Here is a 19,482-nt window from a genome sequence, read left to right on the forward strand (position 1 = left end):
GTACATCTACTGTATTAAATTAAGCTAAGGAGGAATCTCCTCTTATCCTGCCATGAATGTTTTTACTGGAGTCACAACATGGCAGCTCAAATGATGACACAGGACATGGGTCAAATTCATCCCTGAGGTAACTCAGCTGAAATCATTTGGGTGTGACACCAGGGACAAATTTAGAATCATAACTCAGATGATTGCACCTGAAGTTCACACTCACAAAACATCTCAAATAAACATAAAGTGTTCCCTCAAGTTTCACTTCTTTTGTTATCGTACTGATCTATATCTTTGTCCCACCATCCCTTGTGTTCATGTGGTCTTCAGTTATTCTGTTATATGTATACGGTATAATAGATAGTAAATTCCTTACTTACTTACTTGATTTTAATGCTAGATTAAAGAAAAGAATATATTGAACATTTCAGATGTGTTACAGGCTATAGATTCTGGTCTTATACACCCAGTGCTTCTGTAATTTGATCTCTGTTAGCACTGAACATTGGGCCAAAATTCACTAGTTTATTTACTTTTTCAGAAGAATTATTTCTGTCCTTGGTGGTATAATTAACATTGTCCTGTGTTAAAGACCAATGCCTTTTCCTTTTAAGGTTTGATCATGTGGGCTCCAGAAAGAAAGCTGGGAGCTTAAGTGCAACTACTTAGCATTCAGCATATGTTCAACCATTTACAAAGAGGATTTTGCACAAAGAGTTGCATATGAGGGCTAACTGAGAGCAGTGGTTAGCCACAGTTATAGCTGCTGAGCATTGGATGCTTTGTTACTGACAAACCAGTAATGTGAAATAAACTGAGAGGTGCAGTACGGTAGGTTGGTGTGCCAGCAAGTGCATTGTGCCTAGCATACCTCACAAGGCATTGAGCAGCTGGCTGAGAAAGATAGTTTTCTAGTCAGCCTTGGGCCATTTCAGTGTCAGTGGCTGGAGCACCTGGCTCACCCTCCTATCAATTTCTTCTACATACAGCTCTTTGAGCGCAGTTCTACTCTGAAAACTGATTGCAAAAATGGCATGGCATTAATTCTCCATATTAATTCTCTCTCAGAGTCTTCTAGATCAACTGTCCTAAATTTAAAAGTAAAACAATTTGGGTTTTTTTCCCCCTATTGGCCAGCCCTGCAAGCTCAAATAATCAAGTAACCCTGTAATCAGAATTTAGTAGACAATTCAGAGTTGATGATTCACAAGAAGAAATAGAATCCCTCTGACTCCCTCTTATTAGCTATATTGGCTCTCATCTGTTATGTAAAAAGGTGTCATTTCTACATACTCACTTCCCAGAGTAGAATCACACTTTAAGCACTATCAAATTGGCACCAACTCCTAGAGGGTAATAGGAATAACTGCAATTCCTAAGACAGGCTTCTAGGCACACTGTTTTGTTCTCTGGATTATGATTAAGGATATATGCACTGGCCACACCCTGTCTCGCCTCTATTTCATACCCATTTCCTGCCCCATTCCTTGAGGGCTATTAACTGACACCAGCAATGGCCCATATATCAGCTGGGACAGCTGGAGCATAGTACATGACAGTATCTTCACCCCTCCCCCCTCCACCCAGCAGGCCCCCTGCATTAGGACCTGCAGGGAGTGGCGAATATGCCAGCTGTATGACTACAGGGTGAATTAGAGAGGCAAGGTGGGTGAGACAATACGTTTTATTGTACCAACCTCTATTGGTGAAAAAGACATGCTTTCAAGATTACACAGAGCTCATCTGGAGGTCAGTCTGACACTCCTGGGGAATCCCCAGGCAGGGACCTGGAGGTGGTGTCTGCTTACTTTGCGCCTCTCACAGAGAATCTGCCCTGAAGCATTGATTGGTGCCCATGTAATAACATTTGCCTCTCAGTGTTAAGCAGACTAGAAGATTCAAATCTACACTGTTTCTCTTGAGAAAAATGGCCAGGAGAGGTAATTTATAGTGTTTAAGATATTCTTTCATAAAAAAATTTCTCATCCCTCACACTGAAAAGGGCAAAGAGAGCAGAAGCCAAAATAGAAATGAAAAATATCATTAGGAAGCAATTTCTCACAGCAGTTTTTGAGCAATAATTATACAGAATGCTATTCCTGACACAAGTTCATTGGGGGCGGGGGCGCATGGGTCATTCAAGGGGGAATTTAATGGCATCCTAACAAATGATAAATTATTGACTAAAACAAATTATGCTATGATTTTAATCTCTTATACCAGGGCAAATCTGGAGTAACCCCAGTAATTTCAGTGGCATTACTTTGGTTTTGTATTGGTGCTACTGAGACCACTATACATCCTGTGAACTTCTATTTGTACCAAAAATTGTATGGAATTCTGCTGTAAGCATTATAAAGGGCTTTTACACTTGTTGAGTAGTCATGGACTCTTACATATTTAAATCCACCTCAGATTTCCCTTACATGGGAGCATTTACACCCTGTTAGAGTCAGTGCTTTTCATTTGGGCTCTTTAGTCATCTCTTCTAGCCAGCTCCCAGATACCCTGGACATGTGTGTTAAAGGAGATGCCTGAAACCTCAGCCCTACCACTTTACTGGGTCCATGTCAGGAAGGAAGAGTCCAGCATGCTACACAGAGGCCTCAGAGCTGAGCACGAGTGCAGCTGAGGGGATTGGTGGCTAGTATTTTTCAGTACTTTTCTTCTCCCCTCACTTGGGTCATGGAAGGGAGTGTTGCCCTCAGTTCTTGGTGTGATTTTTTTGTTGGTTGGTTTGTTTGTTTTTTCAGAAATAAGTTCCATTGCTAGAAGGTTTGATGTACTTCCTCTGGTTTATTTCAACAGCTGGCATTCTCTCTAGTTCTCCTATGTGTATGGTTAGTGTGGAGGCAGGCAGCAGCACTAGAGAGAATGCCAGCTGTTAAAAAAAAATGAGAAAGTACGCCAAATCTTCTAGCAATGGAAAGTATTTCTGGGGGGAAAAATGCTATAGAAAGAGTAGCATAGGTCATGGGGGAATAGACGGGGGAGGGAAAGCTATGTATAGGTGGAAGAGAATTGGATAGACCAGTGGGGAGGGTCTGTGTAAGGATCATAATACAATGAAACACCATGCCCATATCATCTTTGGATCAGTTACTGATTAATCAGTGGAGTCTTTTCCAAACATTTAAGACTGAGGTCAATTAAAACTTAGCAGAGTCAAGATCAACAATCCATTGGTATCAGGAATAGCTTGGTGGAAATTATTCCCTATTTCTTACTGTAATCTCCATCTTGGTTTCTTTTCTTTCACATTAATCCCAGTTCTTAATGTCTGTATTCTTCACCTGTTAACTTTGCCTTCACCTGTTATGTATTCTTCAGCTGTTATACACATTTCCATATTTTCTCCTAAATGTCAGTTCCTACACCTGAAAGTTAATATGGGCCAATTAAATATATTCACTCTACCAAAGCCTGAACATGAGTTTATGATTACTTTGAATATAGCTTGCCTCGGTGGGACATAATAAATTAGTCTAATCATATGGCGAGTACTTACTTCCTCCTGTGTTTGTTCCTGCTAGGAACTGAAATTGTCACAGTAATTGTATGCAAATCCCTTCACCAGAATAATCACAAGAAAAATATGTGCTTCTACTCCTTTGCTGTAGGAGAAGCATAAAAGTAACCTTTCCTAACCTCACTTCCAAATCAATTTAAACGAGCTGTTGTGTCTACCTATATAAAATATAGACACAAGTTATCATTATTTACAGTACAAACTTTGGTGTGTTGAATGTACCAAGCTAATAGTTCGTTAGTATTGTGTGCCATGTTCATTTGGAACTGCTTTTGTGATATATACAATCCAATATCCATATTATTCTTTGGATTCAAACTGCAAAACAATTACACAGAGGTACTGTTGATTTAAAAGGTGAATGACTGTTTCTGCTATCCTATCTAAAACTAGGATTCCACATCTTGTTTATTTCTGATTTAACCTTTAAAAATTACAAATTTAGAATTGTAGGTGCAGAGAATTTTAAGAAATATAAATGTGTAAAATGAAATTGGCAATTTGTCCTGCATTGTGGTAAATCCTTCACAAATCCAACCAAGAACATCGTAGAGCTCTATCAGTGCAGTATTTAATGGATACCTTGTTACATACTTACATAAAATAATTGCCTTATTCTAGTAGAAGTTAGGTATTTACACGATTTACTCAAAATGTATAAATTGGCTGCCTTTGCTCACACTGAAAGACTTTGTAAATAATGACCAAAAGAGAAAATTTCATAAATATTCATCTCTGAAGTTTCCTCCTTCTGTATTTTTTGGAAGGGAAAGTGGTTCAGATATTCATGTGTCTTATTTTCCTGTCCCCACTGTTCCCTGGAGTTTTTATGAAACCAACCTGGAACCTGAAAGAGTTCCTATTCTCCCCTTTATCAATACTCCTCTTCCTACCCTAAAAGCTTCACAACCTATTTGCTTTCTCTCTAGCAGAGGAGAATTGTGGGAATCAGGTCACTTCACTAATTTAGGCCCAAGTCCTACAAATATTTACTCATATATTTACTCAAATATTTACTCATGTACATGCCCTCGTTTGGCAGTTTACAGGCTTTACCATGTTTAACATTATTTTAATCAAGAGGTGACCATATTGTGACCATAGTGTCCAATTCTTCTTAGTCTCTCTTTCAAGGAGATGTCATGTGTGGAGTTTTTTAAAGTTAAATATTGAGTGTAGGCAACTCTGAGAGATCTGGACTGTAACCAAAAATTTAAAGTTCAACAAAATGGTTAAATGGGTTATAGGAATATATATTACTGGGAAGGAATAGAATTCTGTTGAAAAAATTGTATTTGGCCATGTAATTACATACTGTATCATAATGTATACTCACAAACATGTGGAATTAAAGTTTTGGGGGCAGCCTTATATTGGTATTTTGTAACTTGAGTGCCTGACTTTACAACCTTAAGATTGTTCTTGTATTTTACATTTTTGCATATACTAGGAGTTATGTAGGTATGTAACTATGGGCACAGAGAATGATGCCCATAGTTAAGCTTGCCTGATACTTTCTGTTTTAAGACCCTGTTTTCTTATAACTTTCTGCAATGAGTGAGGCAAGGGCCCTACAGTCAACAGCCTTATCCAGTACACAATGTTGATTCATTCCAGAGCGCAGTCCTGCCTGTGCACTAAATGAGGCAAGTTTCCTGTGGGAAAAAATAATATGTGATCATGTAACTAAAGACTGTATCATAATGTATACACACACAAGGGGGCTGAATTATGGCTGCACAGGGAACCCTAATTCTAGAATGTCAACATTCTATAACATAGTCTTTTTGAAAGTTATTTATACAAAGTTATAATTGCAATTATTACCCTGTTATAAGAGAAATAAAGAAATTGTCCCAGACATGAATGCAAAAATTCAACAAAACTAAGACACAGCCATAGCTGGTACTGATACATACTGATGGCAAAATCAGTATTTGCAACACTAAGTACATAAATTGGGTGTTCTTCTCATTTACCTACAAGTATACTCTGGCGATTTGCTCACCACATCTGCTAGCTGTAGAAGAAGGTAAGGTACTTTGATCTTATAGCTTTAGTTAGAAGCCAAAACTTACTGAAGTGGGAAAAGATAATGACATCGGAGAGGTGAAAATAAAGAGCATATGGAAAACAATCCGAGTGCCTTCAACACAGGGTCTCTCGACTGGATCCTCTCAAGTTTTCCCTAACCTTTATCACTTGGTAGATTGATAACTCACCTTCACAGTACATTTCCCATGAATGTTAGCAGCCTCTGAAATGTAAAAAAAAGAGAGAAGAGCTTGCTGCAGAGCAGCTGCAGTGCAAACAGGAACTGACATTGTCTGAATCTTTGATCATGAATTCTTGCTGCAGAGTAGCCCAAGCCACGGTTTGAACAAACTCACTGAAGGGCTTGTAAGGGAATATCCTACTATGTTCTGTAGTTTCATTGAAACCTTTTTAAAAAAAAAAACTGTGGCTGCTGTATATGGATAGCATTTTATTGTTGCTGTAAGTTCTCCCCAGGAAAAGCAGGTGCACCTACTGTACATGAAACTGTGAGTACAGGAATCCTATGAAACTCGGGAAAAAGCAGAACACAAAGTTTGGCTCTGGACTACTGGTGAAGCTCATTTTGCATATGTAATGGAACACTGACAAGTGTTGCTCCATCATACAAAGAGACTGCAAACAGAAAAAGGAAGGAATTAGCAGTGGGCCTGAGACATGAAGTTTGGACCTGAAGCCAAATTTCTTGCAAATTTGGAAGTGTTGGGTCAGGCCATTATGATACTTACCCTCTTTGTAAAGCGTTTTGAGATCTACTGATGAAGAGTGCTACATAAGAGCTCTGTATTAGTATTCAATATTTATTATTATAGAGCGAAGAGTGATACACAAAGATATGCAAACTGGCCTGAAACCACCAAAAAAATCCAGCTTTTTGATAGATCTTACAAATCTCACTGGCTTTGCCTGAAGTTTTGGGATTGTATGTACAGAAATTCAAAGCAAAAGCATAAAACTGTGTGAACTGAAACTACTGGAAAGGAAGCTGTAACTCTTAAGAGATGAAATTGATTACTGGAACATTTTTTTTTTAAATATCCCTCTCCAACAATGTGCAGTCCAATAGAATGATAGGCAAGGCACATATCTTAGTGATCTCTTTCATTTATTCTGACATAATCTAGCAGAGTTAGACATTAGATTTTATTTTATGTTTAAATTTTAATAAATAAAATTAGGGAAGTCGTGGGCTAAGACACATTTATTTTTTATGGAAGTAAATATATTCCTATAAGAAACAAGCATTAATCATTGTTCTGTTCTTGGTACAGTGCCATAAATGTGCATGGCATTTTAAATGACAAATGAGACTTGGGACCTGCTTGGGAAAGCTTACACATCTATGGGCTCAACCCCCTGCAATCAGACCTGTGCAGATGGGCACTCAGGCCCACACAGATCCTACATTGTTCAGTGTGGTTTCAGGTGGGTGCACAGGTTCACCAGCATGGATCTAGCACAGGAGGCTATGTTTAAATTAAACATGATGCGAGACCTGAGGAATGTGTTGTGTTGGTATATATGGAACTGGTTAGTTGTATACCAATAGATGGCGCACAAAAATAGATAGCATACTTCCTGGGTTTTGTAGGACCGATCAGACTTGTTGGATGCTGCAAATAGCTTCCTCTGGCTGCTTTTTGTGTCAACAACAAACCTCATGTCAGTTTTTCTGCTTCAATTCTTCATTGTGGCTGCCCAGAGGCATCAAGTCACTTCACAGCAATAACTATATTTAGGAAATGGAGTGAGTGAGAGAAGGACGGACAAGTTTGACAAAACCAACAAGTTTAAGTGAGTACATACATTTGTTATATTTGAATGCTGATAGCTTCGCTGCCTTTTTTCAGGAATGTGTTTGTTCTAAATGCCTTTAACTTTTTGTTTTGTATTCCTGAATTTGTGAACTTAGGTAATGGGGTGGATGAGATGGGAGCATAGGAGAGGAGAGAGCATGAGAAATGGGTTGATGCTGAAGTGCAGTTAAGGGCTGGGGCGAGGGGAGCAGAAGAGGAGGATGGAGTGTGAAAGTGAGGAGGGAAAAGACAAGTGCAGATTGCCTGGATGAAATGAAATGACACCATTTGAAGAGAATCAAATGGTGAGATAATCAAACAGTGGCAGTGGAAACACAGATGACCAGTCAGGGTTAAGTATAACGGTGCCTAATGCCAAGAGAGTGGTGTAGTAAATGTGTGGAGTTTAAAGGCATCAGGAGAATGAAGGCTGTTGACTAAATTATCTGGCTGTTAGCAGCTGAGAGAGGATGCCCCTGCTGCTGGTAATGCTGCCTGAAGAGGACTTGTCCAATGGTGCCCCCAGAAGACTGTTACTGCTGTTGAATGTGAGGGAGCTGCTGGAACTCCAGAAATCCCAGCAGAGGTCCACTGGGGACAGAGAGGGATGCTGGTGGGATGCTCCCTTGCTGCCCTTTTTGCTAGCTAGGATACATACATACAGAAAAGTTAGAAGAGCTACAATAAAAGTATAGACACATCACTGGAATAATACTTGGTACTTATCTTCAAAATGTATTGCAAACATTAACTAATTAATATTCAGAAAAGAACATCCCACATTTTGCAGACAGGAGATGTGAGTAGAGAGGTTAAGACCAATAATTTCAAAAATGTCTGTAATCCTTCTGGCAGGTGGAGTCAGAAGCAACCAGGGCCAGGTTCAATATCTAGGCGTTCCTCTTAACAATACAAAACAGAACCAGCTAGCCCCCCCACCCCTTGGCGTCTTTAAGAGGCAACCCTTCCCCACTAGCAAGCATTAAGTCTGTGTATAATAAAAGAAAACATTTATTTAAAAGGGAAAAGGAGCCCAGCATTAATCTGGGAAAACACCACAACCCCATGCAAAAGCATGTGACCCTAAGCAAACACCGACCCCACAGTATGCTGGGCAGCGTCCTTTGCTTCCGTTACCCATCTTGTGGTGTGAAAGTTCAAACAAATGTCCCTTTAACATGCTACTCCCCTGTTCCTCTGCTGTACCCCACTCACAGGAGGTTGTCCTTAGTCAGCAAAGACCTAGAGTTCAGAGATGCATTCTCACTGGTTCCCCCATCCGCACCCCCAAAAGGAGATGTGTGTATGTCGAGCAATGCCTCCACTGCAGCCACCACCTCTGCAGCTCACTCAGTGCTGCTGTTATTTCTGCTGCTTGCTGCTACTTCTGCGATGCCACATTTTCAGGTTTCCACACTTAGCCCAGCTCTTAGTGATTTCACTGGGTAGCAGGGAACCTCTGTGCTACTGCCTCTTCGTGGCCTTTCGCTGCAACTCTCTCCCTACACCAGGTCTAAGGTTTAGCTGCTAGATCTGTCATCAGTGATTTTAGTTCTAGTAACACTGAACTCAAACAAGATCTCTCAATTGAGTCCAATCAGCTCTGTCTTTAAACACTAGAGAGGGGAGGAGATGAGAGGATCAAATACTATTTAGGACTCTTTAGGCAGAGCCCACACCATTGCATAGGTCACCTATCCCCACACACTCTCCTGTTCAGTGGGATTTGGCATCCCTACTCCCTGCTTAGCAAGTGAGGTTCAGCTTAGGGTGACCCACTCAATTAGGACAGGCTAAGCACAGTTCTGCTGCCCTTTACTCACACAATAACAGTAACAACATTTCATTACTCCTGCATTCAATACAAATGTGAATTGTAACCCAAAACCAGCCAAAGTTGATCATGCTGGCAAAGCAGCTCTGTCTGCTGAACACCTAGGCAGAGTATGGGTGTCTATGCAAATACAGTCTGCTCCTGAAATCTTTTCCCCCAATGTGTCACGAGATGTCAGATGAGAACTCATTCAGGCCCTGCTTAAATGTCCACAAACTTTGGTGGAGCGTCTCCATTTTGTTCAGTGCCCAACTGAAGATAGGTAGGTGTCTCAGGCTGGCCATCCAAAAATGAAGGATGACCCACAGTCAGTGCTCATTTTTTGAAATTTTGAGTTGTAAGGCCACACAGCAAGTCGGAGTCACTATTAGAACACAGGAGTTCCCAGCCCAGACCACAGCATTCTGTGTCACACCCAGCTCTGTATCACAGAGGCATATACTGACTGCAGCGTTCACTTATAGTCACTCCTGGGTAGAACTGTGTAACAAAATCACAAATTTTGCCAAATTTCTCTCTCTCTCTCTCTCTCTCTCAAACACACACACACACACCCTCTTTTCTGGTCAAAATTGAAAATTGTGATAGAAAATGTGTTTGAAACTTGAACATTTTCATTCAGCTCTGTTCCTGACCTACCACAGCGAAGTGATTTCTGGAACAGAGCCAGGATTAGTAGTGTCCCTTACCACAGTGTCTGCCTGGAAAAAAAATTGCTGGTTGGAAACTGCAATGAAGGGAGCTCTTTTCACTTGTATTGGAGCCATGTCAAAGTATCCCAGAACTCTGCGTATTGCCATTGATCGGAGTGAACACGATGTTCCCTGAAGAGCACTTCAGTCTGGTTCCTATATATTGCATGTGTTGCAAGTGATCTGTGTATTATGGTTACCTATGAGGACAGAATCTTTTCTTCCCAGGCTTTTGAGGAGGGGTGGGCTGAGACTTGCAGGGATTTTTGGGTTTATTTTATTTTATTCTTCTGTGCTGCTGGATATTTATATGCCAGGGTGGGATTAGCAGTCATTTATATGCATATTTTATTTTATGGGTTGGGCATCTAGGAATATTTTAGATGCCTGAGTTAATAAATAGTGAGAGAGAATATTTAGGAGTTACTGTATCAATGATGAAGGACAAAATATTATTATAACACCCTGATAGGCTCTCAGTAGACTTGGCTACTGTCTGGAGATTCCAGGGCTGCTTTGTTCAGCCCAAACACATGGGGCTTTAGAGCCATCAGGCCCTATCCTTCTTTCTTAGACCAGTATTTACAGAGACCCCTTTTCCCAACTAGGTGAGGCAGGGCCAAAAAGGTTCATGGAAGTATGTATCCTGGACACCATCATGCAGTAACTTGGGGAAGAGTAGAAGCATACAATATCGTCTCCCAGTTCCCAGGGTGGGGAAAAGCGAAAAGAATCTATCCCTCCCAAGAGTGAAGAAGGTATATCCCCTTCCATCCATGGTTACTTTTATTGCTGTTATATAGGGTCCACAGGTGAATCTTGTGGCAGGATTGTTGTACTAACATTCCTGTTTCACACTCCTTTTCCTGAGGGGAGGGAAGAGTAGAGTTAAAGAGAGTGGCAGTGTAGCTAACTCTCACAATATTTAGTGTCTTACTTTAAAGTCCCATCTCCTGGATTCATGTGACTTTGTGAGAATCTCAGCTTTCTCCTAACAAAGACAAAGGAAGTTTCTAGCCTTCATTATTGGAAAGAAAATTTTGAAAATGTGAAGCCTCAAGAGAGCAACAGAAGACAAATGAAAAGAGCTGACAGTTATTTTTAAAAATCTCATAATTTTTGAAGAGTTGGGGTTGGCCATGTGGCCCTGATTTACTTGAACTACTCTGACGGCACCATAGCTTTAAATGTTAAAATAATAATGATCTCCTCCCTCTGCAGCATTTCCATACAATTCTTGTCCTGAGAAGGTAGATCAAATGTTCTATTAAGGAAAATTATATTGTTCTCTCTGTAAAAAACCTGCAAGACTTGGCACGTATCAAATCTGTTTACTTGTTGCTGCTGCATAGGATTATTTGTAATGAAAACCCCCCCATGTAATCCAGAGGGATGGGAGGGGGAGAACCCAATTAAAAAATACTCTTTTATTTTCAAGGTGCCTCATTGGAGTCTCATTAAAAATGGTCAGATCCATCTGTGAACATGATAATGATATGCGTGTTCAGCTTTAATTGTCTGGTGGAATGGAGTATAATGTAGTGACTCTCCATTTTCATAATTATTTCAGATAACATTGGCGACCAGGATATCTTTTTGAAAAGCAACATTAGTTTGTTAAAATACCACAATTTCACCTATCTGTAAAATGAAAAAGAAAGCTTGGGTTGAAATGTTAGAGTGTTCTTTTTGTAACCATTCCCTGCATACATTTTTGTTTCAAAACATCAAAGTAGCAGTGATTTTACTATTCATTGAACAATTGTGAATTGCATCTACATGTCAGGAATGACCTACAGAAAGCAGCTGGCAGACTTTTTAGGAAGCATTCTCAGAGCCGAATGAGCTCACGGAAGAAGGAAAAGGAAGCTTTCTTTGCATTTGGAAGGCCAAAGTAGTGGTTTTAGTCAACAGTATTGCTACTAAATTTACTAGTTACTATTTATAGATTCATTGATTTTTAAAGCCAGAAGGGACAATTAGATGATCGACCCAGTTATCCCTGCATGGACCCCAATAATTTCAGTTTGACTAAAGTAGATCTTCCAGAAAGGCATCATTCTGCAGTTAGACTGATAGTTAGTATGTTAGCTGATAGTTAGTATGTACAGTGCTGGGAAAGTTCCCCTGCATTTCTTTATTTGCTTATTTCATAAGCATTTTCTAAAATGAAACATCTCCTAGAAGCACACGGATTGGCTAAAATTGTCACTTAACAGCCTTAATTGTTATGTTTAAAAACAAGTCTTTGGTGTGTGTAACAAATAATATTCTACAATATGTAAAATTGACTGTATCCATGTCACAGCATCTCAACAAAATGAACTGTACAGTTATGTAGCATAATTTAAGACAAACAAGGAAGTTACAGCTAAAAATAGAGAAGCGAAAAAGAGATGCCTTTTAGCATAGAGCTATAAGATCCAACCCAGCTGTCCTTACTCAGGCAAAACATCTACTGAAGTTTGTGATTTTTGCCTGAATAAAGATGCCAGGTTCAAGTCCTAAATTTGTAGAGATTGCCCTGTGGTCATTTTAATTTTTGTCATTTGGAATTTATGCAGCTCTGGATAGAGTTCATTTTTTCTGAACAGTACATCCAATTATTTTTTGGACAAATAGGCATACTCTTCAATATGTCCAAGTTTGATGCCAGCTGAGGCTGCAAATGCCTGCAGTTCATCCCATTTAAACTCCAGACTTGTCAGACTGCTAAATTATATAATTTTTCCCTATACAGATACACAGATATGTCATGGATACCATACAAAATGATTTTGACCTGAATATATAATAGTAGCTTCTCTGAGATGGAGAACTTGTATTCCATCCAGCTGATAGCAGCTCAGCTTTGTTGTGTTATATGTGAAAGGCATATTGGCATGAAAATATAGCATGGTTGCCAACTAGAGACAGGAAACTATACAACTCTGAAATGCCTAAATGAAGGCAGTTGCTAACGAAACTTGGGAAGCTAAACCTTGATCCACAGTAGAATTAAAACTTGAGTGTTTGGCTAGTAGTTGTCATTCACTGTTCTGCGAGAAATTCCTGCCTTGATCAAAGCACATCTTCATAAAGTTGTCCAAACTTAATAAGAAAAGAGTGAGAGGATATCAATTGCCATTTCAAACGCATTCATTCTGAATCAAAGCAAATGTTAGTCTGTGTCGACAAACTGAATGAAATAAATGTTGACTGTGTTGATATCAAAGATAAACTCAAAGTTACACCATAAATGAGGTGGGAACGTCATGATGCAGCTCCATATAAAAAGATATATCTGGAAACGTATAGGAAATGAGGCAAGAAATACAATGCTTGGGAAAGAATCTAGGCATGATTTGAAAAGATAATTACAGGCAAAAAAAAAGCAAGAGTAAATGTAGCAACAGGAAGAGCAGAATAATTGTGAAGTAATTAACAAGAATTCTTCATTCTTCTTTGGTGGAAAAATAACTGATTTCAGGTTAAAAATGAACCCTGGTTACAGAAATTTTTTACTAGTGATTCTATCAAGTAATTTACTTTAGTAAATTATCTCAAATACAGACATGTAGTCTAATTCATACATATTTCTTAGTGTACCTATTTCTTTAGAAATGGTCCTGTGGAATGAAAATTATTCTTTAATCCTTTGTGCAGAATGCAAATATATTTTACTTGTATTTTTATCAACTCAGACTTCACTTATCTTTTGGAAATAAATGTTTTGTTCTCAGTGATAAAGTGTACTAAGGTAATCTCCATCATCAAAAAGCTATGTACTTTAATCTCAATTATGTCCTATGTATTTGAGGGGGAAATACCTAATAATTATAAACGATACTATATAATCTGCGTATTTTTGAGTATGGGTGCTTGATTTCATTGGAATAGGAACAATCTGATATGAATTCACCTAGACTATTAGGAGTGCAAGAGGTAATGCCAAAGACAATTTCTCCTAGATTTACAGTAGCTCTCTGATTTCACCTGTGACATCCACATCATGAGGAATTAATGATGTTCTTATAGGTAATGTAGAGGCAAACAAGTGTATAGTATATTTATGGGTCTGCTAATATTTCATAGATTTATAATGATAGACAATTTATAAACTCATTTATTTCTAAAATTTAATTTTTGAATATTCCTGTTCTTTGGATGGGTAGACCCATCAGTGCCTTTAGATAGTATCTTTCCTGTAGAAGGATCCCAAAACATATTGTAAACTACAGTGTATATATAGGGATCAGTTACATACCAATGAAATGCAGCCATCTCTTCATAGAGCAGGGATCCATTCTGCATCAGCAGCATTACATACTAGCTTTCAGGAGGTGAAATGAATACTTTTTCCAGCTGAAACTAGAGTGAGGATTTCAGGCAGGTAAAATATAACCACCCAAATCAGAATATAGCTATGGTGCTGGGCAGGATATCTGGTCTGAATGATCACATCTCCAGCAGCACAATGTCAACTTGCAGCCCCATGCTGATTTAATACCCACTCTGGATTTGAGTTGTTGGATCTCTGCTCTTTTAGATGGAATCTCCCAGTGTTTTAAGAATCTTCAGTTGCCCTGGTGAATGAAGGAAAAGCAAATGGTTCTGAAAAAAGATACTGGCTGTCCCCATCTGCTAGTGGGCTTTGCATATGACAAATGAGACATTATAATTGTAATATCTCTATACTGCTGTAGAAGGTGCATGACCAACAGTGCTCCTTAGGGATCAGGTGGGGGTTGGCAGGTTGTCTGCTGTTGATGCACAGTCCTCTCCTTCAGCACCCCCACCCCAAGGGTTTCCAGTCCTCCCCTTTAGCAGGAGGGTTTGAGGGAGCAGGGCCCTTGAACAGTTACAGTCTTTTCCAGCTGGCCCTTCACACTAGGGAAAGGTTCTTGCTCTAGTATTGACGTTTTGGAGTGGATAAGGGAACCCGGGCCCGCCCTCTCCACTGGCTCCGGTCCAGTGCCCAAGGGTGGGCAGCTACACCCAACACCTTGGGGTTCTAAGCCACTCCCTCTCCCAGACCACATCCTACCCCAGTTTCCTTCAGCTTCCCATAGTAGATTACTCCGATCAGTTCCCTGACCTGCACACTCCGTCACCTGCCTCTCCTTTGTGGGTTTTCATAGGTCTGTGTTGTCAGGTCCTGGGCAATGACTCCTGGGCAGTACTTCCCCCTCAGAGCAGCCATCTGCTCCCTTCCACTGCCTGCCTCTGAACTGCTCTACCCCCCCTTTTCAAAGCCCTGCCTCCAGCCTGTGCAGGCTTTGCCAGTGTGTCTGTGTGGAACTGCCTGCGCCCTGAGCTGGTCTTTAACCCCTTGCTCTTCCATGCGGGGTTTGCACTTTTCATTCAATGACCTCAGAGCGCTTCACAAACATACACTGGTTAAGCTTTACAACCTCCCTGTGAGCTAGATCGGTGTCATCTCCATTTATCAATTCATGGATCACAGTGATGGACATCATATAAATGCTTGTAATAACAATTATGAATAAATTTATAGATAGTTTAAGTGCTGTGCCCGAAGTCATAGGTAGCCAGTAGCAGAGTTAGACGTAGGAGCTATGACTCCTCCCAATCCCCTCTCTATTAGACCATACATTAAGGGATTTGATATTGATTAATAACAGTTATGATTAATAAAATGCAAAGATTGTGTTGTTAGTGTATTGTATCCTTTTCTTTTAGGTTACTCAATACTTCAAGCTATTATGGAAAAAGCGGGACAAAATAGCTGGCAAGTCAGTGCCATATGTGTGGAGAATTTTAATGATGCCAGCTACAGGAGGCTTTTAGAAGACCTGGATCGAAGACAAGAAAAGAAATTTGTAATAGACTGTGAAATAGAGAGGCTTCAGAATCTTTTAGAACAGGTAATACAACTTTTAATGTCCCTGTAAACCCATTCCTATAGTTCCACAAGAACAGCCTCTAAGCTTTACCTTTCATTTATTTTTGCCAGTCAAGACAAGGTTTCCCCAAGGTTTATTCAGGGGCCAATATTTTATCTCCACTTTCTCCCCATCTTCATTTTGATATTAAGCTTCCATCACAGCAGCCGACAGGTCAGAGTGAATAGCCACATCTGAGACAGCAGGCAGTGCTCACGCTGCTCAAACATCAGCCCAGAGCTTTAACATATCAATGCTTGGGGAGTCTGGAACCAAAGTCTCTTGGCTGGCAGGACAACACCCTGCTGCCAAGTTGATCAAGAAGACTCCCCCAATCTTCATTTTTTTCTTAAATTCAGATTGGATTTTTTAAATCTAGATGGAATGTTTTTCTAAAAGCTCTGCTCAGGGATTTATTTTGGGGAGGTCCTATGGCCTGTACTCCCCAGGAGGGCAGGCTAGATGATCACAATGGTCCCTTCTGGCATTAGAATCTGTGCATCTATTTTTAAAAATATATATTTTAAATGCCAATTTTATATGAAGAAATTGCTTATGTTTATCCAGGGTTATTAATTGTTCTCCAAACATCATAGACAACATATTTCCAGCTGTATAAGGTCTTGAAATCATTATTACACACATTTAAAATGGGAGTTTTATTATCCATAACAAAGTATTTGTGAAAATGGAAAAGAGTGAAATAAGTGATCTTTTGGAGAAGGGATGGAGGGCATGTTCTTCCTTAGTTAACGAAGGCAGCAGTTATGTAAAGGAAAGAGACTATGGGCTTGATTATCCACTGCCTTGTACTTTGTATAGCCATTTATACCTGTGCAAAGTGGACTTAAAATGTTATCGTTCTCATCTGGAGAATCTGGCCATATAACTGTCTCTCTCTGAGCTATTTCTTAAATGACGGGAAAAAATAATAGTTCGAAAGGAGCATTTTGCTAAGTGATAGGAAAATAACTTGAGGCAATATATTCTTTTTGTCTCTCACATAAACCCACATATTATGCTGATGCTCTGAACGTGCACTTTTCAGTATCTGTTGCCACTGTGTGAATACTACAGATAATGAATGCCATCTAGTGGTGCTAAATTCTGTTTTATCGCGCTACTTCCTTTATTTTATTTCCTTATTTATTTATTTTTTATTTTGCAAAAGATATATTAGAGGTTTATAAAGTTTTTATTGCAAAAACCTTTAGTGATGCAGATGCTGGTATGGGCAGTTAAATATATATTGCCATTTGTGGTTCAGAAATGTGCAAAGTAGTTTTTTTCTGAAAACCATTACAGATTAATTCTTTTAACAGCAGAAACATGAGGGAAAGAAACTAAGAATTAACAATATGGCACTTCTGAATTTAACAAGGATTATTTCAAATAGATGATGCCATACATCTTAATTTGGCCAAATCTTTTGCTACTGTGTCATTGTGTTTTAATTCACACTTATCGTAGCAAATAATCAAATCCTTCTCCTATCCAGTCTCTTTTGTAATAAAACAAGAGAGCATTGGTTTTTAGGACTTGCTTTAAAGTGTGTAGGGAAGCATTTTTCCCCCCCTGAGTTTTGTGTGTGTGTGTGTGAGAGAGAGAGAGAGAGAGAGAGGTTCAAAACCTGAAACAGTTGGCTTATAGAGAGAGTGTTATGCGTCCATATATATTTGAATGCATATTTCTTCATAAAGTCATGGATCTATTGATCATCTATTGCTTTAATGGCAAGGATACACATATTTTAGAGCATGCTATCATTTTGATTCTGATCTCACTGATACTGGTTTTACATTGGTGTGACTCCACTGACTTCTAGGAGCCACTCCTGATTCTCATGTCAGCAACCGAGATTGGAATCAGCCCTACATTCTGCATGGACGATTCCTTTTTAGAATAGCTTGCACTCTTTGTTTGGATAGGCTTAGGGCCTGATTCTCCACTACCAACATCAGTGGAAGTTTTACTTTAACAGGGCTAGGATCAGCCCTTTGCTTATGTTGTATGGTAGATAATTCAAAGTGGTGGCAATTTAAAATATCAGGCGCTGACTTCTTTTATTTTGCATGAGGATTCCAGGAGCCTGTAGATGATAGATGTGGTGACTTCACAGAAGAGGAACTGACTGAGTCTCAAGCTCCCTAATTGCTTCAAGAGACCTTTTTCCCCAGACTTTTTGAGAAATTAAGTTTAGTTGTGTGATGTACAAGTCAATGTTCTGTAGTGTATATTAGCAGAAGTAAGTCTTAGTAAAATGAGACCTCAGTGCAAAGTGCTAGTTTGCCAGAAGCTGGGAAGGGGTGACAGGGGATGGATCACTTGATGATTACCTGTTTTGTTCATTCCCTCTGAAGCACCTGGCATTGGCCACTGTCAGAAGACAGGATACTGGGCTAGATGGACCTTTGGTCTGACCCAGTATGGCCGTTCTTGTGTTGTTATGTTCTTATCTCAAATATTTATCACTTAGGGCTACATTTTCAAAAATATTGTCATTGTTCCTAATTTGTATTACAGTAATGCCTAGAATCCCACTCTGAAGTCAGGACCCCAGGATGCTGACCTAGGTGCTGTATAAACACATAGAGGCTGTCCTGACCTGAATAAGCTTGCAGTTTAGAGAGACAAGATTTAAAAAAGGGAAAGGGAGGCACAGAGATGGGAAGTGACATGTCCAAGTTCACATACAAGTTGGCGGCAGAACCAAGGGTTACTAACTCACAGTCCATTACCACAGAATCATGCTACCTCATGATTTGCCTGTGCCCATTCTATGAACAATTAGGCTTTCAATCACAGGTGTTTAAGAGCACAAACATTTTTTATGAATTAGAGGACAAAAGTAAGTGAATGAGACTGAGGATTCTATCTACTTAATCATTTTGTGCTTCTAAACTGTGCTTCCAAATTGCCCTCCTAAACTAATTTGCATGCCTACATTATTGGTAAGTGCTGTGCAGCTTGGCTTTCCATTTCCTAACAATCAAACTGCTAATACATGCAGTGACGACTAGTGATTTACAAACGGAACAGTCCATCGCAACAATAGTCATATGCACTACACAACAAGAATCAACATCAGTATGTTTCTCCCACGTTTCACTAAGAGTGCTCATTTTTTTTTCTTGTGCATTGTAAAACAGTGTCTCCCTTTGTATTTTCAGCTTGTTCAGTAATGCTTAGCAGCCAAGTGGAGGTAAATTCAAACTGGAAATACGGACGTGTATCTTTTAAATGAGTGGCAGCTCATTATTTTAATCCTATTATAGATGTGCTGGATTTGGATGCTGAACTCCTATTTCACCACAAATGTACCCGTGGAACAAAAACCATTATCACAGAGACCCAAACAAAGCAAATCAGGGTATTCCCAAGTAACAGCAACTGAAAAATAGTAATTAAAATTCCTATCTGCTTTTTTATGAGGTTGCACGATCCAAACTGTATATGCTGCAAAATCAAGGATACTGCTCAGTTTACTAGAGCAGGAAGAAAATAGATGTGTAGCAAAATGCGCACACTGTTTAGGGAAATGTCAGATCACCTTTTTCTAAGGCTTACTTGGATTTAATTAGTTGGATTAGTTTGCTTTCTGTGTTCTCGTGAATACTTCATATATTTCTTTTTTTATTTCTTCATTTGCCCACTTTCAAACGAGACTGAAGGAGGATGCCACTAAAGCTCACATGAAAAT

At 39.4% G+C, this 19,482-nt stretch overlaps 1 protein-coding gene across 9 annotated transcripts in view; it reads left to right on the forward strand.

Annotated features, from left to right (window-relative positions):
- Positions 1-19,482, forward strand: part of GRIA4 (glutamate ionotropic receptor AMPA type subunit 4) — a 280,562-nt gene that overhangs the window by 163,535 nt on the left and 97,545 nt on the right. For all 9 annotated transcript variants that reach the window (XR_006286035.1, XM_043529722.1, XM_007059674.4 and 6 more), the window contains one exon: positions 15,580-15,764. Coding sequence is in view for 8 of the 9 variants with exons in the window: in XM_043529722.1 (XP_043385657.1) it covers positions 15,580-15,764 (185 nt within the window). In the remaining variant the exon portion in view is untranslated. The remainder of the gene's footprint in view (positions 1-15,579; positions 15,765-19,482) is intronic.

Source organism: Chelonia mydas, chromosome 1 (assembly GCF_015237465.2).
Source record: "Chelonia mydas isolate rCheMyd1 chromosome 1, rCheMyd1.pri.v2, whole genome shotgun sequence".
Lineage (NCBI taxonomy): Eukaryota > Metazoa > Chordata > Testudines > Cheloniidae > Chelonia > Chelonia mydas.